The sequence below is a fragment of the Nerophis lumbriciformis genome, linkage group LG21 (genome assembly GCF_033978685.3).
Source record: "Nerophis lumbriciformis linkage group LG21, RoL_Nlum_v2.1, whole genome shotgun sequence".
Classification (NCBI taxonomy): domain Eukaryota; kingdom Metazoa; phylum Chordata; class Actinopteri; order Syngnathiformes; family Syngnathidae; genus Nerophis; species Nerophis lumbriciformis.
Genome location: NC_084568.2, coordinates 15,306,332 through 15,330,679, shown reverse-complemented (window position 1 = coordinate 15,330,679; position 24,348 = coordinate 15,306,332). Strand labels below are relative to the sequence as shown.

General features: G+C 35.2%; 1 protein-coding gene across 1 annotated transcript; it reads left to right on the top strand.

Annotated features, from left to right (window-relative positions):
• Nucleotides 1–2,029: 2,029 nt before the first annotated feature.
• cndp1 (carnosine dipeptidase 1) lies at nucleotides 2,030–23,412 on the top strand. Its single transcript, XM_061982868.1, has 12 exons — nucleotides 2,030–2,122; nucleotides 4,309–4,419; nucleotides 8,092–8,235; nucleotides 9,329–9,491; nucleotides 11,667–11,755; nucleotides 13,990–14,187; nucleotides 14,261–14,345; nucleotides 18,280–18,440; nucleotides 18,500–18,664; nucleotides 18,740–18,881; nucleotides 21,561–21,708; nucleotides 22,512–23,412. The coding sequence occupies exons 2-12, from the start codon at nucleotides 4,309–4,311 to the stop codon at nucleotides 22,588–22,590; spliced, it is 1,485 nt and encodes a 494-aa protein (XP_061838852.1). The 5' UTR covers nucleotides 2,030–2,122; the 3' UTR covers nucleotides 22,591–23,412.
• The last annotated feature ends 936 nt before the right edge of the window (nucleotides 23,413–24,348 follow it).

The following is a 24,348-nucleotide window of genomic DNA, read 5'->3' as shown; positions in this document are numbered from 1 at the left end:
CAGACACTAATTCTGGTATATTTTATTGATCTTTCAGATTTTGTGAAGAAGCTCCATCCCTCAAGTGAAGCAAATGTGATAAAGAAAATCATTGGAGTGAAACTGAACATTGCGCAGAAAATGGGAAAAAAAGAAGGCCTCAGAAACAAATTCTGCTGGACGTCTAGCCGTCTCTAACAGTCGGGGAAGCGCGGTGATCATGTTGATTTATGCTGCTGACATTTATTTATTACGTCAAGATTTGAGTTACATGTATATAATAAATACAAGTCAACATTCATTCAACTGCAATATTTGTCTTTCTCCATTGCCAGTGTTAGACCACAGATTTTGTAGAATGCCTGCCCAATCATTTCTACATCATTCTGAACCGTATTCCACAGAAAGCCATTCCATAGGAGCCTGTTCTATAGAACTACTCTTTAGAACTTTCTTCTATAGCACTATTCTTTAGAGGAGATCTATAGAACCATTCTTTAGAACCCTGTTCTATAGAACCATTCTTTAGAACCCTGTTCTATAGAACCATTCTTTAGAACCCTGTTCTATAGAACCATTCTTTAGAACCCTGTTCTATAGAACCATTCTTTAGAACCATGTTCTATAGAACCATTCTTTAGAATCCTGTTCTATAGAACTTCGGTCCTAAAGTTCATTAGAAATTCTATAGAGATATTCTTTAGAAATTCTATAGAACTTCGGTCCTAAAGTTCATTAGAAATTCTATAGAGATATTCTTTAGAAATTCTATAGAACATTTTTTGCAGGGGGGTCAGCAGCGCAGAGATGTTCCCAACCGATATACTGGCGAGCGGTCCACCCCGGGTCCCGACCCCGGACAGCCAGCACCCCATCCATGGCCACCGGATCTGTGTGTCTCCCCTTCCACAAGGGATAGGGGGGAGCAGAGGAGAAAAGAAAATAAACGGCAGATTAACTGGTCTAAAAAAAGGGGGGCTATTCAAAGGCTAGAGTATACAAATGTTTGGAGGAGAAAAGGTGAGGACTTCAATCCCAGGAACACCATTCCTACCGTCAAGCATGGTGGTGGTAGTATTATGCTCTGGGCCTTTTTTGCTGCCAATGGAACTGGTGCTTTACAGAGAGTAAATGGGAGGATTACCTCCAAATTCTTCAGGACAACCTAAAATCATCAGCCCGGAGGTTGGGTCTTGGGCGCAGTTGGGTGTTCCAACAGGACAATGACCCCAAACACACGTCAAAAGTGGTAAAGGAATGGCTAAATCAGGCTAGAATGAAGGTTTTAGAATGGCCTTCCCAAAGTCCTGACTTAAACGTGTGGACAATGCTGAAGAAACAAGTCCACATCAGAAAACCAACACATTTAGCTGAACTGCACCAATTTTGTCAAAGAGTGGTCAAAAATTCAACCAGAAGCTTGTGGATGGCTACCAAAAGCGCCTTATTGCAGTGAAACTTGTAAGCAAATATTAACATTGCTGTATGTATACTTTTGACCCAGCAGATTTGATCACATTTTCAGTAGACCCATAATAAATTCATAAAAGAACCAAACTTCATGAATGTTTTTTGTGACCAACAAGTATGTGCTCCAATCACTCTATCACAAAAAAATAAGAGTTGTAGAAATTATTGAAAACTCAAGACAGCCATGACATTATGTTCTTATTATGTACATTTTTGATCACATGTGTGTGTGTGTGTGTGTGTGTGTGTGTGTGTGTGTGTGTGTGTGTGTGTGTGTGTGTGTGTGTGTGTGTGTGTGTGTGTGTGTGTTTATTCTAGAAGTGTAGCCTCAGTATTTACTCTTTCATTAGTAAATATTATAGTTCTAAAACTTACCGCAGTTCTTTGAGGGTTGGAACATGAGCAGTAAGTCCAAGTTGAGTGTCAAGATGATTTACCAAACAGATTAATTAGCGTGTTGACATGGAAAATTCAGCAGTGGAATGTGCTCTTTCCCCATGTTACTGCTGGGATCAACTGATTAAAGACATCAGCTTGGTGCTTTCCAGCTGGGGGAAAACTGCTGTGTTGGCAGTCAGGACAAGTTTGAGGGGGACCAGAAGGAGGGGAGGGTCTATAAAAGAAACAAAGAACTTCAACACACTCACAGAAGCAAGGAAAGCCAAAGGACAAGGTGAGTAGGATGTTCTCTTGATCTATTGTCATGACGTCAAAGTTCTCTCTAAAATAGTAGAAACAACTTTTAAGTATTGGAAACAATACCTTTTGTACTGTACTTTACATTGTACACACGTTTTTTGACTCTGGCCTGGTAAAAACTGTGGATTCCATTTTTGGTCTAATGAACGAGACATGAAAATCATCATAGTATATTTGCTGTGTCAGTAAAAAAAACAAAAAAAACATGTTTACAACTTTTCATGCAATTTAAGTTCACAAAATAATTTTGAGCATGCATGAATACATCAACAATTGTTATAAGTACACCTCTGCATAACGCTATCTTAATTAACATGATTAAAAACAAAAAAGAAACATGGATCAACTTACAACAAAAAGTAACATTATTAACATTGCTTTTTAGTCTGTAATAGAAACAATTTAAAGTGCATCAATTTAACCAAAATTAAAAGAAAACATTTTAAAACTGTGAACATTTTTCACCGACTTGAGCCATTAGATTCTAAAAACAAAAAAAAACAAAAAAAAAACTGAATAAATATTAATACATTAAAATTAATTAGCAACATTAACTCAGGAGTACAGTAGATAAAGCACTTTAAAACTACATAAAAGTACAGTAAAAATAATTTGTTGTAACCTGTTTGGTCATAAAAGTACAGTAAAAATAATTTGTTGTAACCTGTTTGGTCATAAAAGTACAGTAAAAAGTATTTGTTGTAACCTGTTTGTTCATGAAAGTACAGTAAAAAAGTATTTGTTGTAACATGTTTGGTCATAAAAGTACAGTAAAAAGTATTTGTTGTAATGTTTGGTCATGAAAGTACAGTAAAAAGTATTTGTACAGTAAAAAATATTTGTTGTAACCTGTTTGTTCATGAAAGTACAGTAAAAAGTATTTGTTGTAATGTGTTTGTTTATGAAAGTACAGTAAAAAAAAGAAGTATTTTTTGTAACATGTTTGGTCACAAAAGTACAGTAAAAAATATTCGTTGTAACATTTTCTGGTCATTAAAGTACAGTAAAAATATTTGGTGTAACATGTCTGGTCATTAAAGTACAGTAAAAAATATCTGTTGTAACCTGTTTGGTCATAAAAGTACAGTAAAAAGTATTTTTGTAACGTGCCTGGTCATAAAAGTACAGTAAAAAGTATTTTTTTATAATGTGTTTGGTCATAAAAGTACAGTAAAAAGTATTTGTTGTAACGTGTTTGTTCATAAAAGTACAGTAAAAAAGTATTTGTTGGAATATGCCTGGTCATAAAAGTACAATAAAAAGGTATTTGTTGTAAGCTGTTTGTTCATTAAAGTACAGTAAAAAAGTATTTGTTGTAATGTGTTTGGTCCTAAAAGTACAGTAAAAAGTATTTGTTGGAAAAGTGTTTTGTCATAAAAGTACAGTAAAAAAGTATTTGTTGTAATGTGTTTGGTCCTAAAAGTACAGTAAAAAGTATTTGTTGGAAAAGTGTTTTGTCATAAAAGTACAGTAAAAAAGTATTTGTTGTAACATGTTTGGTCATAAAAGTACAGTAAAAAGTATTTGTTGTAACCTGTCTGGTCATAAAAGTACAGTTTAAAAAATTGCTGTAACATGTCTGGTCATTAAAGTACAGGAAAAAGTATCTGTTGTAACCTGTTTGGTCATAAAAGTACAGTAAAAAATATTTTTGTAACATGTCTGGTCATAAAAGTACAGTAAAAAAGTATTAGTTGTAACATGTTTTGGTCATAAAAGTACAGTAAAAAGTATTTGTTGTAACATGTTTGGTCATAAAAGTACAGTAACAAGTATTTGTTGTAATCTGTCTGGTCATAAAAGTACAGTTTAAAAAATTGCTGTAACATGTCTGGTCATTAAAGTACAGTAAAAAGTATCTGTTGTAACCTGTTTGGTCATAAAAGTACAGTAAAAAGTATTTTTGTAACATGTCTGTTCATAAAAGTACAGTAAAAAAGTATTAGTTGTAACATGTTTTGGTCATAAAAGTACAGTAAAAAGTATTTGTTGTAACCTGTTTGGTCATACAAGTACAGTAAACAAGTTTTGTTTTAATGTGTTTGGTCATAAAAGTACAGTAAAAAGTATTTGTTGTAACCTGTTGGTAGAAAATGGATGGATGGATGGATGTTTGGTCATAAAAGTTCAGTAAAAAAATGTGTCTTATCTTTTCATCAGATGATTGGTCAAGGGCTTTTCTCCATCCTGCTGCTCTTGTGCAATGTTGATGCTTTTGAGTACGACAGACTGGCCCAACACGTGGACCGCCATCAAGAAGAGTACGTCGAGGTATGCAAATACAACCTTTTGATATTACAGTAGCAACACAACAATATCAAATACAAGTACATGGGATATCTATGCACATGCACATATGTAAGGACATATATGCACATACAGTACATAAAGTCGTACAGTATTAGTATATATGTAAGGACGTATATGCACATACGTAAAGATATATATACACATATGTAGAGATACATATATGCACATACATAAAGTCGTACAATATTAGTATATATGTAAGGACATATATGCACATACATAAGGACGTACAGTATTAGTACGGTATATATGTAAAGACGTATATGCACATACGTAAAGAGATATATGCACATATGTAGAGATATATATACAGTATATGCACATATGTAAGGACGTATATGCACATACGTAAGGACGTACAGTATTAGTATATATATGTAAGGACGTATATGCACATACGTAAAGATATATATGCACATATGTAAAGAGATATATGCACATATGTAAGGACGTATATGCACATACGTAAGGACGTACAGTATTAGTACGGTATATATGTAAAGACGTATATGCACATACGCAAAGAGATATATGCACATATGTAGAGATATATATACAGTATATGCACATATGTAAGGACGTATATGCACATACGTAAGTACGTAGAGTATTAGTATATATATATGTAAGGACGTATATGCACATACGTAAAGATATATATGCACATATGTAAAGAGATGTATGCACATATGTAAGAACGTACAGTATTAGTACGGTATATATGTAAAGACGTATATGCACATACGCAAAGAGATATATGCACATATGTAGAGATATATATACAGTATATGCACATATGTAAGGACGTATATGCACATACCTAAGTACGTAGAGTATTAGTATATATATATGTAAGGACGTATATGCACATACGTAAAGATATATATGCACATATGTAAAGAGCTGTATGCACATATGTAAGAACGTACAGTATTAGTATATATGTAAGGACGTATATGCACATACGTAAAGATATATATGCACATATGTAAAGAGATATATGCACATATTATATATGTAAAGACGTATATGAACATACGTAAAGATACTATATATATATGCACATATGTAAGGACGTACAGTATTAGTATATTTTTTTAAGGACGTATATGCATTAACATAAAGAAATGTATGCACATATGTAAAAATGTATATGCACATATGTAAAGATATATATGCACATATGTAAGGACGTACAGTATTAGTATATATGTAAGGACGTATATGCACATACATAAAGAGATATATGCACATATGTAAAGATATATATGCACATATGTAAGGACATATATGCACATGCATAGCGACATATAGTATTAGTATATATGTAAGGACGTGTATGCACATACATAAATTAATATATGCACATATGTAAAGAGAAATATGCACGTATGTAAGGACATACATGCACATACATAAGGACGTACAGTATTAGTATATATGTAAGGACGTATATGCACATATTTAAAGAGATATATGCACATACTGTATGTAAGGATGTATATGCACATACGTAATGATACATATGCACATATGTAGAGATACATACGTATATGCACATATGTAAAGATATATATGCACATATGTAAGGACGTACAGTATTAGTATATATGTAAGGACGTACATGCACATACATAAAGAGATATATGCACATATGTAAAGAGATATATGCACATATGTAAGGACGTACAGTATTAGTATATATGTAAGGACGTATATGCACATATGTAAAGAGATATATGCACACATGTAAGGACGTATATGCACATATGTAAAGAGATATATGCACATATGTAAGGACGTATATGCACATACGTAAAGATATATATGCACATATGTAGAGATACATATATGCACATACATAAAGATATATATGCACATATGTAGAGATACATATATGCACATACATAAAGATATACATGCACATATGTAGAGATACATATATGCACATATGTAAAGATATGTATGCACATAAGTAGAGATACATATATGCACATACGTAAAGATATATATGCACATATGTAGAGATACATATATGCACATGTGTAAAGATACATATGCACATATGTTAGGACATATATGCACATACGTAAGGACGTACAGTATTAGTAAATATGTAAGGACGTATATGCACATGCATAAAGAGATATATGCATACATATATGTAAGGACATATATGTAAGTATGTAAGGACGTACAGTATTATTATATATGTAAGGACGTATATGCACATACGTAAAGATATATATGCACATATGTAAGGACATACATGCACATACGTAAGGACGTACAGTATTAGCAAATATGAAATATGTAAGACCGTATATGCACATATGTAAAGCAATATATGCATACTGTATATGTAGAGCTATATAAATGTACATATGTAAGGACGTACAGTATTAGTATATATGTAAGGACGTATATGCACATACGTAAAGATATATATGCACATATGTAAGGACATATATGCACATACGTAAGGACGTACAGTATTAGCAAATATGTAAGACCGTATATGCACATATGTAAAGCAATATATGCATACTGTATATGTAGAGATATATATATGCACATATGTAAGGATGTACAGTATTAGTATATATGTAAGGACGTATATGCACATACGTAAAGAAATATATGCACATATGTAAGAACATATATGCACATACGTAAGGACGTACAGTATTATTATATATACTTTATGTAAGGACGTATATGCACATATGTAAAGAGATATATGCACATATGTAAGAACGTACAGTATTAGTATATATGTAAGGACGTATATGTGCACATAGGTAAAGAGATATATACACAGATGTAAGGACGTATGTGCACATATGTAAGGACATATATGCACATACCTAAGGACGTATATGTACATATACTTAACGACATTTATACACATATGTAAGGATGTATATGTACATATAGCTAACAACATATATACACATATGTAAGGATGTATATGTACGTATAGTTAACGACATATATACACATATGTATGGATGTATATGTACATATACTTAACAATGTACTGTATATACACATATGTAAGGATGTATATGTACACATACTTAATGACGTATACACACATATGTAAGGACGTACAATCTATGTAAGAAAGTAGTAATATTGCGTATTAAAAAGTAGTAATATTGGATATTATAATAAAGTAATATTGAAAATATTGAATATCAAAAATGTGTAATAATGACTACAAAGCATATTAAAAGGTTGTAATAAGAATTTAAAAGGTTGTAATACTGTGTATTAAAAATTTGTAATATAAAGAAAATAGAATATTAAAAAGCAATGATGATGAGAAAAAATAAGTAATATTGAGTAATAAAAGTGGTAATGTGAAGAATAATGAGTAGTAATGTTAATGAGAATATTGCATATTAAATGGTTGTAATAAAAAGTAGTCCTATAAAGAATATTAAAAAAAGTGACAATATGAAGAAAAAAAAGTGGTAATATTGAGTATTGAAGGGGAGCAATATTGCATATTAAACATGGTAATATCCAGAAAGTGGAGTATTGAAAAGTAGTAAAATAAAGAACTGTGTGTATGAAAAGGAAGTAACATTGAGCATGAAAGAACGAAAATGAATATATTTATGACAGATTCTGCGAGAATGGGTGTCTATAGAAAGCGACTCCAGCAACGTGTTGAAGAGAAGTAACCTACACCACATGATGGACGTGACCGCACAGAAACTGAGACAACTGGGAGGAAGTGTGGAGTTAATCCATGTCGGCCATCAGGAGGTCAGTGAAGAACACAACTCATGTAGAAACATTGCACAAATATCCTTTGAGCGGACATTTTGGATCCTGTCCCGGCACAGTAGGACATAGGGTTGTACGGTATACCAGTATACTATACTGCCTTTGAAAAGTATCAGTCTACACCTGACATCCACTGTAATGATACCAAGTACAGGAGTGTATCTAGTCAATACTACTATGATTACGTCGATATTTTTTGGCATCACAACATCTTCTTTCGTTTTTTTAAAATGTATATTATGTTTATAAAGTCAGGAAATATGTCCCTGGACACATGAGAACTTTGAATATGACCAATGTGTGATCCTGTAACGACTTGGTATCGGATTGATACCCAAATTTGTGGTGTCATCCAAAACTAATGTAAAGTATCATTCAGAATAATAAGAGATTATTACATTTTAACACAAGTGTAGATAGAACAGTCTACTTTATACCTACATTATCCTTTCCATCCTTACAGTCTACTTTATACCTGCATTATCCTTTCCATCCTTACACTTTCCATCCTTTGTAACTGAGCTACCGTGTGGAACAATTTCCCTTGTGGATCATTAAAGTTTGTCTAATGTCTAATGTCTAAAAGAGAAAGTAAGCAGATATTAACAGTAAATGAACAAGTAGATTAATAATTATTTTTTTACAGCTTGTCCTTAATAATGTTGACAAAATAATAGAATGATAAATGACACAATATGTTACTGCATATGTCAGCAGATCAATTAGGAGCCTTTGTTTGCTTAATTACTAATAAAAGACAAGTTGTCTTGTATGTTCACTATTTTATTTAAGGACAAACTTGCAATAATAAACATATGTTTAATGTACCTTAAGATTTTTTTGTTAAAATAAAGCCAATAATGCAATACTTTATTTAGAAAAGTACCGAAAAGTATCGAAATAATTTTAGTACCGGTATCGGTACAACACTAGTAGGACATGACAAATGTTTTGTCAAGATCAGCAAAAACAGACTTTGACTGAAATGGGCATCTACCATTCGGCTCTCTTTTCAAAAAGTAAAGCTTGAAATTTCTCGCACATTTCCATCACGGTGACTTTGTGTGTGCAGCTGCCTGACGGACAGAACTTAACGTTACCTAAAGTGGTGGCGGCTCAGTTTGGCAACGACGTCAACAAGATCACGGTGTGTGTTTACGGTCACGTGGATGTCCAACCTGCCAAGCTGGAGGACGGCTGGGCTACACAACCATACAACCTGACTGAGGTCAACGGTAACTAACGCCTTGTGTTGTTGCTTCTCTGTAGAACAGAATACAACTTTAGTATTTTCCATAGATTCTATGTCACTGTAGTAACGCTTCTGCACTCTGACCATATTATTAGGTAAGTCACACTGGAAATTACTGTTGTCCCGATATCAATATTTTGGTACTGCTACCGGTACCAAAATTATTTCGATACTTTTCGGTACTTTTCTAAATAAAGGGGACCACAAAAAATTGCATTATTGGCTTTATTTTAACAAAAAATCTTAGGGTACATTAAACATATGTTTCTTATTGCAAGTTTGTCCTTAAATAAAATAGTGAACATACAAGACAACTTGTCTTTTATTAGTAGGTAAGCAAACAAAGCCTCCTAATTTAGCTGCTGACATATGCAGTAACATATTGTGTCATTTTCCATTCTATTATTTTGTCAAAATAATTAAGGACAAGTGGTAGAAAATGAATTATTCATCCACTTCTTCATTTACTGTTAATATCTGCTTACTTTCTCTTCTAACATGTTTTATCTACACTTCTGTTAAAATGTAATAATCACTTATTCTTCTGTTGTTTGATACTTTACATTAGTTTTGGATGATACCACGAATTTGGGTATCAATTTGATACCAAGTCGTTACAGGATCATACATTGGTCATATTCAAAGTCCTCATGTGTCCAGGGACATATTTCCTGACTTTATAAACATAATATACATTTTTTTAAAAACAAAGACGATGTTGTGATGGAACGGTACTTTTCAGAGGCGGTATAGTACCGAAAATGACTCATTAGTATCGCGGTACTATACTAATACCGGTATACTGTACAATCCGACTGGAAATACGCAAACATTGTAAAGATATCATTCACAATCTTTATATAAGACAAGAATACATATGCTTGGCTTTTGTTATGCATTTGAAAATCGTAAATAAATAGCTAACAATTGAGTCAACAGATTGAGGGTCCTCTGTTGAGCTCATTACACTTTCTCTAAAAACATTCAGAAGGCACCAAAAATACTCCATTTACATGTCGAGACCTGAAAATTAACCAAATATGAGTGTGTAGGGGTTGCCCTCTAGTGGGTTCTTCAGACCACCACACACTGCCAGAAGAGCCAGAAATGTCAGGGTATAACACTGTTTTATTTTCATAACAGGTGCAGAGGCTTTTGCTTTTCAGCAAAGTGTCTTTGTCTGCTGCATCCGCTAAGCAGCACCTTGAACCCCGACTAACCCGTCTCATCACGGCTGCTGCTAATAAAGGCGACAGGTGATTAGATAACAAGGCCCACCTGGGCCATCTACGCACCTGTCGCTGTCTTCGAGGCCGGTCCTGCCACACCCCGTTCCGCGGCAGGCCCGATGGACTATTTTAGTGGGCAACGCAGACGGACTATTTTAGCGGCGCATTGATAGCAGTGAGCTAATGCTTGCGCTGCTATTGTTGACACACTATATAAACCGGCAGCTGTTTCTGCTTGGTCTCAATCTTGCGAAAAGTAAATTCTATGCATCTCTCACCTGCCAGTAGACAAATGTGGCCATGGACTGACGGGCTGGTGGACTTTGGCGAAAAAGACACAAAACGGCGCTTGTAACAGCAACTTTTTTTAAACACTTTGTGAGGATTGAGATTGAATCTTCATCCAAACAGAATTATGTGAGCGTCCCGTCGGTGGGCATCCCAGTGAGAGTGGAACTATTACAGTAAGTGTTTGTTTTATTATGGTTTAAAATTGTTAGTTTGTATGTTTAGGCAGCGGATGCTCGTGTCACAATGAAACTGAATACATCACTCGGCGTCTAAAGCCTATTATTCATCCTCTTTGTGTACGGGCTCAAAAATATAAGGTCCCGGATCATAATTTTTCCAGAAGTAATCGTTTTTGGCTCTCACAAAGTCTGCTTGATTAGCATTGTTGTTGATGGGAAAGAGATCTGTGGTTCCTAGCACGACCTCACGCGATCACGTGACTGGCTTCCTCGTTATCTCTCAAAATGGCTCGGGAATCTCCGTGGGATTGATACTATTTTGATCAGATCTTTTTCCTTGCAAACTTTGTAAGTCTTTTGGTGTCATAAATCTATATATTTCTCCCCATTATTTATACTATAAAAGTCGTATGTGAAAGTGTCATATTTGATACTATATAAGTCATTCTTTATGTGCAGGAAACCTGTATGGAAGAGGGGCGTCGGACAACAAAGCTCCAGTTTTAGCTTGGATTCATGCTGTGGAAGCTTACAAGTCACTTGATATGGTCAGACGACATCTGCTTGATCAATATCTATTGTATATCTGTCTTGTCTATGAGGAAATATCCATCCTCACCTGTTGGTCTTGTCAAAGATCACTACATCTATTTCACTATATGACTCTACATCTATACATCTAAAGTATCTATGTATATGTAATAAATAGAAGGAATGTAATAAATAGAAGGAACGTAATGAATAAAAGGAATATGATTAATAGAAGTAAAGTAATGAATAGAAGGAATTTAATGAAAAAAAGGAACGTAATGAATAGAAGGAATGTAATGAATAAAATGAATGTAATTAATAGAAGGAATGTAACTAATAAACGGAATCTAAGTAATAAAAGGAATGTCATTAATAGAGGGAATGTAATGAATAGAAGGAACATAATGAATAGAAGAAACGTAATGAATAGAAGAAATGTAATGAATAGAGGGAATGTAATTAATAGAAGGAAGGTATTAAATAAAAGGAATATGATTAATAGAAGTAAAGTAATGAATATATATATATAATATATAATAGATGGAACGTTATTAATAAAAGGAATGTGATGAATAGAAGGAATGTATTTAAAGAAAGGAACATAATGAATAGAATGAACGTAATTAATAGAAAGAACGTGATGAATAGAAGGAATGTATTAAATGGAAGAAACGTAATGAACAGAAGGAATGTAATGAATAGAAGGAACGTGAGGAATAAAAGGAATTTGATAAATAGAAGAAATTTAATTAATGGAAGGAATATAATTAATAGAAAGAATGAATAAATAGAAGGAATATAATTATTAGAAGGAATGTAATTAATAGAAGGAATGTAAAGAATAGAAGGAAAGTGATGAATAGAGGGAATGTAATGAATAGAAGGAATATAATGAATAGAAGAAACATAATTAATTGAGGGAATGTAATTAATAGAAGGAATGTATTAAATAGAAGGAACATAATGAATATAAGGAATGTAATTATTAGAAGGAACGTGATGAATAGAAGGAATGTAATAAATAGAAGGAACATAATCGATAGAATGAATGTGATGTATAGAGGAATGTTAATAACAAAAGGAACATAATGAATAGAAGGAATGTGATGAATAGAAATAATTTAATTTGTAGAAGGAATATAGTTAACAGAAGGAACGTAATGAATAGAAGAAACATAATAATAGAAGGAACGCAATAGATAGAAGGAACGTAATTAATAGAAGGAATCTAATGAATAGAAAAAATGTAATGAATAGGAGGAATGTAATGAATATAGGAATTATAATGATTAGAAATAATGTAATTAGTAGAAGGAATGTAATGAATGGAAATCATGTAACTAATAGAAGAAATGTAAGTAATAGAAGGAACGTAATGAACAGAAGGAATGTAATGAATAGAAAGAATGTAATGAATAGAAAACAATTAATGAATAGAAAAAATTTAATGAATAGAAATGTAATTAATAGAAGGAAAGAAATAATGTAATTAATAGAAGGAATGTAATGAATAGAACAAATGTAATGAATAGAAATAATGTAATGAATAGAAGGAATGTAATGAATAGAAATAATGTAATTAATAGAAGGAATGTAATGAATAGAAGAAATGTAATGAATAGGAATAATGTAATGAATAGAAGGAATGTAATGAATAGAAATAATGTAATTAATAGAAGGAATGTAACAAATAGAAGAAATGTAATGAATAGAAATAATGTAATTAATAGAAGGAATGTAACGAATAGAAGAATTGTATTGAATAGAAGAATTGTAATGAATAGAAGAATTGTAATGAATAGAAATACTTCAATTAATAGAAGTAATGTAATGAATAGAAGCAATGTAACTAATAGAAGCAACTTAAGTAACAGAGAGAATGTAATGAATAGAGGGAATGTAACTAATAGAATAGAACATCCATCCATCCACTTTCTACCGCTTGTCCCTTTTGGAAACAATTCAATTCAAATTCATTTGAAATGTGCCTTAGTCCATAGTGTGTGAATGTGAGTGTGAATGTTGTCTGTCTATCTGTGTTGGCCCTGTGATGAGGTGGCGACTTGTCCAGGGTGCACCCCGCCTTCCGCCCAAATGCAGCTGAGATGGGCTCCAGTGCCCCCCGCGACCCCGAAAGGGACAAGCGGTAGAAAATGGATGGATGGATGTGCCTAAATCTTCCTCAAACATGATAAATACACAAAATGTACACAAAGAAGTGTAAGACTCGATGTCTGTTGTTGTCCACCAGGAATTACCAGTAAATGTGAAGTTTTTGATCGAGGGCATGGAAGAAACAGGTTCCAATGGTCTGGACTCAATGATCGTGTCTCACAAAGACACTTTCTTCTCTGACGTGGATTACATCATCATCTCCGACTGTGGATGGCTCAGCACAAAGCCAGCTTTAACCTATGGCACTCGTGGAAACTGCTATTTCTTTGCTGAGGTAGTACGACTGAGCGCAGATACATGCCCCAATCAGCAAGCTCAGTCGAATCTGAACTGATGTCTGTTTGCAGGTTGAAGGCCCTAAGAAGGACTTACACTCTGGTGTTTATGGAGGCACCGTCATCGAACCAATGACTGACATTGTTGGCCTTCTTGGTGAGTTACTGCTTTGTTGCACTTTCACTTTTTATCTGGACCAGACCAGGATGATCTTGGTGTGCTTCTTTCAAATTCTACGGATAACAAAATCATGAACTAAAAAGAAGGCATTATTGAGAATTATAATATTTTTTATTTCGGAAGTTCTTACAGGAAAGTCTGCACACTATGCTTTGGTATGGTATGCTCTTTATTGTCATTTCACAAGTACAACAAAATTTCGTTTTCACCACAAACCCATTTGAGATTAGACAAGCATTGTACAGCAACAGAACAAGAACGGTGATGGGTGGTCATAAAAGGTGGGAAAAAGGTAGATGCTGGGAGAGGATGAGTAAAAAAAAGTCGATGTCGGACTGGGCTCCTATGGGGGATGGGGCACAGACTGGGGCCGAGACAAAAACTTGATCGCCAATAAGCACATGATGCACATGATGACACAGAAACCACAAGACCTGCAACAGGAGGGGAGGGGGCAGGCATCCGGCCCATGTTGTCCGTCAAACCATGTGGGGTGAAGCGGTTGCAAAGGGGTGGGGTGGGGTTGGGGTGTATGTATGCATATGTAACCATGGTCCAAGGTGTGTGTGTGTGTTAAGTCTGTAAGCCTGGAGTCGCTCTGTGTGCGGTGGCAAAGGAACAGAGTTTATCTTTTCAGGTGTTGTTGACTGGGAAGAAGTTTGTTTCGTCTTCGAGGAGAATCTCGAAGATGTCGCAGCCAGGGAAAACAATTAAAATTAGAATGGTTGTGTTTGAGCGAGCAAAAACAACTTTAAACTTTTTACTTTAATTGTCTATTTCTGGTCCTCAAATTCATCCTGCAGGGCAGACGGTCCGATGTTATCCAAAATTACAAAAGTCTGTGTGTCCACAGTTTTGCCCGCATCCTCCAATCATTTGTGGCAGCTTTGGGGTACTTTGAATGGCTGCCAGCATCTTCCAATTTGTCCATACATCACTTACTTACTCAATCCTCTTCTTCCCGGATGGGAAATGAGGCTTCAACGACTCGACGCCATTCATCATGGTCTTTTGCTGTTCTCTTTACCTCGCTCCGTGTAAGCTTAATCTCTTTGAGCTCCCTTAGACCGCCCCGAGTTATGTTTTCCAGGTGGTGTTCATCTTAACGCTACCTTAGTTATCCTCTTTTCCTCCATTCTTAGAATGTGGCTTAGCCACCTGAGTCATCTGATTTAAAGGACCACATCTCAACCTCCGGTTTTGGCATACAGCTCCTTGTTTGTTATTTTGTCAGGTCAAAAGATTCGGCAGATTTTCCTCAGGCAACCATTGTGGAAGGAAACGCTTACTCCAATCAGAAGCTGTCCTGTTATCATGGTTCCAAATAGTCAACGTACCGAGCTGAAAGGGTCGCCGGGCACGCGGAACTCCGCTTCTCCCAAGAGTCCGCCGTGTGTCCAGCGACAACCGTTCCGACAGGACAGACAGGTTCCCCTGAACCCGGGATCTTGTCAATTTTGTTGAGAGGCCAGTTGATCACTTTCATTGTTTAGATTTTGGAGAGCAGTGCAAAAAGAGGCTCCAAGAAAGTTAAACAAGACAGGACGAGACAAAGAGGCAAACAGGGCAAACACGGAGAGGGGAGGGAGTGCGACCGCCTTTGCCAAGAGCCAAGAGAGAAACTGCTAGTTATACCTTAAAAAAGGTACAAGTATCACTGTGAGTTTCACTCAAGTAAAGAGCACTATAAAATGGAAAGAAAAACAACGTTGTCGAATATGTACTTTTGTGTTTACATTTACTAAATATATGCTACTTTTGTCCAGAATCAGCTTCTTATCATTTCTTCTCATTCATTCTCATTGCGTCATAATATATTTACTACAGTACTTAAAAGTAAATTTAATCATTAGTTATATAGTAAATTGGGGGCACAAAAAAAATTCACATTCAAATTTTTAAAAATCTGTTAAAAATGTTTTGTTGTAAAAAACAATTAAAAAAAATAAGTTTTTAGGCTATCTCCGTGCAACCAGAAGGAGCGTTTCCAACCTGTAACCCATTTTGAAAATGTTTCATTATAATTATTATACCAAATAATACATTGCGAGAATCGGTTTGAATCGAAAAACGTGTTGAATCAAGTATCGATTCTTTTCGTACGCCCTAATTTGAGCATGATTCAGTTGTAGGTGAAAATCTGTCTTGGTTTTCAAACGCTGTGTTGGTTTAAGTAGAGTTAAAAAGTCCGTCTGGGCTTCTCGCAGAGTATAATGTAAAATACTCCAACATAGACAATCAAAGTTGTATCATGTAGTAAAGTCAACAAGAGTGCGTGTTTCCAGAGTGTCAGTGAGCGCAACGCACTGCTAAGTAAATCTAACCAAACACTTTAGTACAATTGTGAAGACTGGCTGTCCTCAGTAGTTTTGATCATTTTTCATTTGTGTGGTTTATTGATTTCATAAAATAACACACAAATATGTTTTTGGGCCCTCTCCGTGCAACCAGAAGGAGCGTTTCTAACCTGTAACCTGTTTTGAAAATGTTTCGTTATAACTACCGTATTTTTCGGACCATAGGGCGCACCGGACTAAAAGGTGCACTGCCAATGGGTGGGTCTTGTCAGGTCATTTTTCATACAAAAGGCGTACCGGATTATAAGGCGCATTAAAGAGGTCATATTATGATTTTTTTCTAAATTTAAAACACTATCTTGTGGTCTACATAACATGTAATGGTGGTTCTTTGGTCAAAATGTTGCATAGATTATGTTTTACTGACCATTTTCAAGTAGCTTTCTGACAGTCGCTTCCGGATGCGCCGTTTTGTGGGCGGTCTTATTCACGTGGCTCACCTTCGACAGCGTCTTCTCCCCCGTCAACTTTGTTGTAGCGGTGTAGTGTGCAAGGACGGTAGTGGAAGAAGTGTCAAAAGATGGCGCGAACTGTTTAAATGACATTCTGACTTTACTTAAATCAATAACGGAGCAGCGTCTTCTCATCCGTGGCTCAATAATGCAACAACAACGCCGGAAAAACCGTCTGACCGGAACCCTCTAATAACTAAAGTTCCTTGGGTGAATAATGTAAACTCATTACACCGGTATGTTTTAACGTTTTCATGGCGAGTTTACTGACAGATATAAGTAAGAACTTTACACTACTTTATATTACAAATGGCAACCGTGGAAGATGAATGTCACATAAGAAGGTAGAGAAAAAGAAGAAGCTTATGACTACGGTGTCGACATGGACTATAATTGCGGATGTGCGGACATTTTCAGGACTTATGCAGATCCCAAATGCACATCAGCAGGTACCAGAAGGTAAGAAAAGTTGGTTTCGCATAATATTGCGAAACAATATGTCAGGTAATATGTCTGCTAATAGGTGCCATTTTGCGGTCCTTATACACACACCATAATAATACTCGTATGTTTAATGCGCCAACAATCCATCAAGTGGTGCGGCTTCATAGCTTACCAAAGTCGTACTAAAAACATTTTGACACATTTTTGAGCGCCCCGTTTAATGTTCTATACTCTCAATGGAACATTTAAAGTTTTGGTGTTGTTTACTGCCATCATATTGCAGTCTACACATATCTCTTATGTGTGACTGCCATCTACTGGTCACACTTATCATTACACCATGTACCAAATAAAATTGCTTCGAGGTCAGTAAGCACAACCAGAATTATGCCGCCGTACATTAGGCGCACCGGGCTATAAGGCGCACTGTCAATTTTTTAGAAAATGAAAGGATTTTAAGTGCGCCTTATAGTCCGAAAAATACGGTATTTTACCAAATAATATATTGCGAGAATTGGTTTGAATCGAGAATCGGTCCTGAATGGAATCTTCACCCTAGGAATCTGGATCAGATCAAATAATAAATACTAACAGTAAATAAATAAATACTAATAGTAAATGTATGTACATGTTCTGTATTTATGTATGTATTTGCAGACACTTTGATAAGTCCAAGTGGTAAAATTCTGATTCCTGGCATCAGAGAGGTGGTATCTGCTTTGTCTGACGAAGAATGGAAAATGTTCCAAGACATTGAGTTTGATGTCGATCATTACAAGAACAAGATTGGCGTGGATCAGCTGATGTACAATAACAAGGTAAGAAATCATGCCAACATATGAAATTGTGAAGTTGATTGTCGTTGTCTCTCCTGCAGGTGGACTTGCTGGCCCATAGGTGGCGCTATCCTACTGTCTCCATCCACGGCATTGAGGGGGCGTTCTCTGATGCTGGCACTAAAACTGTCATTCCTGCTAAAGTGACCGCAAAGTTCTCCATTAGACAAGTCCCGAACATGGAACCTTCTACCGTGGAAAAACAGGTACAGTACATAGGTAATATGATAGGTAATACACATATATCATAATCCATCTTGTTACTGATTCTTCACCTTTAGGTCACTGACTACCTGCATTCAATGTTTGCCAAGAGAAGAAGTCCAAACACACTAAAAGTTCAGATGGTGATTGGAGCAAAACCTTGGTTAGCAGATCCTCAAAATATTCTTTATGAAGCTGGAAAGGCTGCTGTCAGGAAAGGTACACACCACACCAAACTATACCACTGACACATTTCTACACCACACCAAACCATACCACTGACCCTTTCTACACCACACCAAACCATACCACTGACCCTTTCTACACCAAACCATACCACAAGCACCCTTTACCACCACACCAAACCATACCACAAGTACCCTTTTACACCACACCACACCAATCCATACCACTGGCACCCTTCCACACCACATCAAACCATACCACTAGCACCTTTCTATACTACAACATACCACAGGCACCCTTCTACACCACACCAAACCATACCAGAAGCACCTTTCTACACAACACCAAACCATACTACTGGCACATTTCAACACCCCACCATGCCACAGGCACTCTTCTACACCACACCAAACCACACCACTGGCACCTTTCTATACTACACCATACCACAGGCACCCTTCTACACCCCACCACACCACACCATACTGCAGGCACCCTTTTGCACCCCACCAAACCAAACCAAACCACTGGCACCCTTCTACACCACACCACACCAAACCAAACCACTGGTACCTTTCTACATCACGTTAAACCAAACCAAACCACTGGCACCATTTTTACAGTACACCAAACCATACCACTAGCACCTTTCTATACTACAACATACCACAGGCACCCTTCTACACCACACCAAACCATACCAGAAGCACCTTTCTACACAACACCAAACCATACTACTGGCACATTTCAACACCCCACCATGCCACAGGCACTCTTCTACACCACACCAAACCACACCACTGGCACCTTTCTATACTACACCAAACCACTGGCACCCTTCTACACCACACCACACCAAACCAAACCACTGGTACCTTTCTACATCACGTTAAACCAAACCAAACCACTGGCACCATTTTTACAGTACACCAAACCATACCATTGGCACCTTTCTACACCAAACCATACCACAGGCACCATTCTACACCACACTAAACCAAACCACTGGCACCTTTTTACAGTACACTAAACCATACCATTGGCACCTTTCTACACCAAACCATACCACAGGCACCCTTCTACACCACACCAAACCAAAACACTGGCACCATTTTACAGTACACCAAATCATACCATTGGCACCTTTCTACACCAAACCATACCACAGGAACCCTTCTACACTACACCAAACCAAACCAAACCAAACCACAGGCACCCTTCTACACCACACCAAACCAAACCAAACCACAGGCACCCTTCTACACCACACCAAACCAAACCAAGCCACAGGCACCCTTCTACACCACACCAAACCCAACCACTGGCACCTTTCTACACAACACCAAACCATAAAACTGGCACATTTCTACACCACACCATACCACAGGCACCCTTCTACACCACATCACACCGCACCACACCATACCACAGGTACCCTTTTGCACCCCACCAAACCAAAACACTGTCACCCTTTTATGCCACACCAAACCATACCAATTGCACATTTCTACATCACAAACCACTGGCACCTTTTTACAGTACACTAAACCATACCATTGGCACCTTTCTACACCAAACCATACCACAGGCACCTTTCTACACCACACCAAACCAAAACACTGGCACCCTTCTACACCACACCAACCCATACCACACGCACCCTTTTACACCACACCATACCAAACCAAACCAAACCACAGGCGCCCTTCTACACCACAGCAAACCAAACCAAACCACTGGCACCCTTCTACACCACACCAAACCAAACCACTGGCATGCTTCTACACCAAACCAAACCATTGGCACACTTTCACACCACACTAAACCAAACCAAACCACTGGCACCCTTTTACACCACATCAATCCATACCACAAATACCCTTTTACACCGCACCAAACCACAGGCACCCTTCTACACCACACCAAATCAAACCAAACCACAGGCACCTTTCTCCACCACACCAAACCAAACCAAACCACACACACCCTTCTTCACCACACCAAACCAAAACACTGGCACCCTTTTACACCACACCAACCCATACCACAAGCACCCTTTTACACCGCACCAAACCAAGCCAAACCAAACCAAACCACAGGCACCCTTTTACACCACACCAAACCAAACCACTGGCACCCTTTTACACCACACCAACCCATACCACAAGCACCCTTTTATGCCACACCAAACCATATAAGTGTCACCCAGTTAAAGCACAGTCATACTTACACAAAAACATCTGTAAATTTTACTGTAAAAAAAAACCCCCCAAAACTGACAGCTTAGTTGGCAGAATTCTACAGTAAAAATGTACAGTGATTTTTACAGCAAATTACTGTAAATGTTAAAAACAGTACCATTATTTTTTTCTAAACTGGCAGTTTTGTACCATAAACTCAGCTTTTTTCCTGTGTACTGTAGTATGAATCCTACAATTTACGACTTGTTAATCTTTTTTAATCCCTTTAACAGCAAAATGATTGAATATTGTTCTTTTTCAATTCTGCACTATCCAAATATTTGTCTAAAACTACTGCACTTTTTGACTCGTTGTTTAATTGATTAATTGATTGTGATCGTCATTGGTTTTTACATGACAGATTAAACTGTACATAACTATACATACAATGATTCACGGCTGACAATATGGAAAATGAACATTGTTCATGCTGTTGGGATGCAGAGCAGTGACACAATTCGTCATTTTGTAGTTTTTAATGTCGAGCCGGATCTGATCCGCGAGGGCGGAACCATCCCCATCGCCAAAACCTTCCAAGATGTGACTGGAAAAAACATCATCATGATTCCTATTGGAGGCTTTGATGACGGCCTGCACTCCCAAAATGAGAAAATAAGCAGGTTTGATGCTTACCGTGCATACATACATACATACATATATCTATATATGTATATCTGTTTATATATATATATATATATATATATATATATATATATATATATATATATATATATATATATATATATATATATATATATATATATACAGTATATACACACACACATATATATATATATATATATATATATATACCTATATATATATATATATATATATATATATATATATATATATATATATATATATATATATATATACCTATATATATATATATATATATATATATATATATATATATATATATAAATATGTATATATATGTGTATATATACACGTATATATATACATATATATATATATACATACATACATACATATATACATACACACATATATATATTTATATATATACACATATATATATATATACATATACATATATATATATACACATACACACATATATATATATTTATATATACATATATATGTATATCTCTCTCTACATATACTGTATATATACACACATACATATATATATCTATACACACACACGCACACACACATATATATGTATATATACATATATATGTATAGCTCTCTATATATATACACACACACATACATATATATATTATATATGTATATATATATATATATGTGTATATATACATACATGTATATACTGTACATATACTGTGTGTGTGCATATATATATATATATATATATATATATATATATATTTATTTATACAAACCCAGTATCTATAACATATACATGATGTTTGTGTACATTTTCCAGGTACAACTACATTGAAGGCACCAAGTTGTTCATCGTTTTCCTGCAGGAAGTTTCACAGATTAAGAAGGACGTCGTGTGAAACATTTCTAATATTCATCAACACTTTAGTCATTGAGCAGTTTTACTGTGCATGCAGTTAGTACTGTGTTTGCTATTGCTATATTATTTTATTTTGATTGACCACTTCTTCATAAGGCAACGGTGTGTACGTCATGTACAAATACAAGTTTGAAGCAGATTATAATGATTAATTACTCATTTTTATTGAATAAAAATAACTTTTTCCAATCATGTAAAACGTACATTTTAACAATCAATATGATGGGTCAGCATTTAGAGTTGTTCTTTCTTTTATTTGTGCTTTTTATTTGCTTAAATAAGTAGATTAGTGACCGAATTTCATAATCTTGCCGATGTCCAATTAATGAGTCATACAATTAGTGATTAATAACATGAATAAATGTCACTGTTTCATTTATCTTCCTTAATTCCATTCAAAATAATTTTGTACCTCATTTGAGCCTGATTCAGTTTTAGGTGAAAATGTGTCTTGGTTTTCCTTCTTTCTTTAGTTTATTTCGAACATGAACACACTTACAGTTTCATATCATTTCACTTTACATCATGTCCGAAAAAGAGTAGGAAGAAGCAAAGCTTATTTAATCCTACCCCTTTCCCACTTCAGAGCGTTTACAAATATATAGAACCATTTACTGACCTTTTTATAATAAAATAGCATCTGTGAATTTGTGTACACAACAGTTTTGTAATATGTAATGTCATGTTTTCAAACGCTGTTTTGGTTCAAGTAGAATTAAAAAGTCAGTCGCTTCTTATCGAGTATGTTGTACAATACTCCAGCATAGACAATTAAAGTTGTATTATGTGGTAAAGTAAACAAGGGTGTGTGTTTCCAGAGTGTCAGTGAACGCACCACATTGCTCAGTAAATCTAACCAAACATTGTGAGACCAGCTTGTCCTCAGTCATTTTGATGCTTTTATTTCTGGAGTTTATTGATTTCATAGAAGAACACATAATAGATAACATATATAAACCCTAAGTTGAAGGAAACATTTACATTATTATTATTATACATTATAACTTTTATGAAGCTATACTTACAGTTTAGTGCTTTAGTTGATCCAAGTTGTTTATTTTCATGCTGAACTTGCAGACAATGAAGGAACCATAGTTACCATATTGAAGTGAATATTTCTAATTAATTATATTTATTGATAATTTTTTTTGTGATATTTATTTTTGACATATTCCGTTACCCATATCTTATCGGTCGAATCTCATTTTTCATATTTAAATTATAATTTTTTTTGTCATATTTAATCAGTCATATTCAATTTACCATATTTAATTGATCACATTGAATAGTATATTGAATAGTTTATACTGTATTTAGTCATATTCAATTGGTCATATTGAATTAACCATATTAATTATAAACCATATTTAATTGGTTATATATTCAATTAACCATATTCAATTGGTCATATTTGGTCGTATTTGATTGGACATATCTAATTGATCATATTTAGTCATATTTTATTAACCATATTTTATTGATCATTATTATTTCTCGTATTTAATTGAACATATTTGATCATATTTGATTAGGCAATTAACCATATTTAACTGCTCATATTCAATTGATCATACTTCGTCATATTTGATTGGTCAAATTCAATCAACCATTTTTATTTTTCATATTTAACTGGCCATGCAGTATTTAATTGGTCATATTTAATGAACCACATTTAAATGGTCATATTTAATTGGTCATATTTAATTGGTCACATTGAATTAATCATATTGAATTGGTC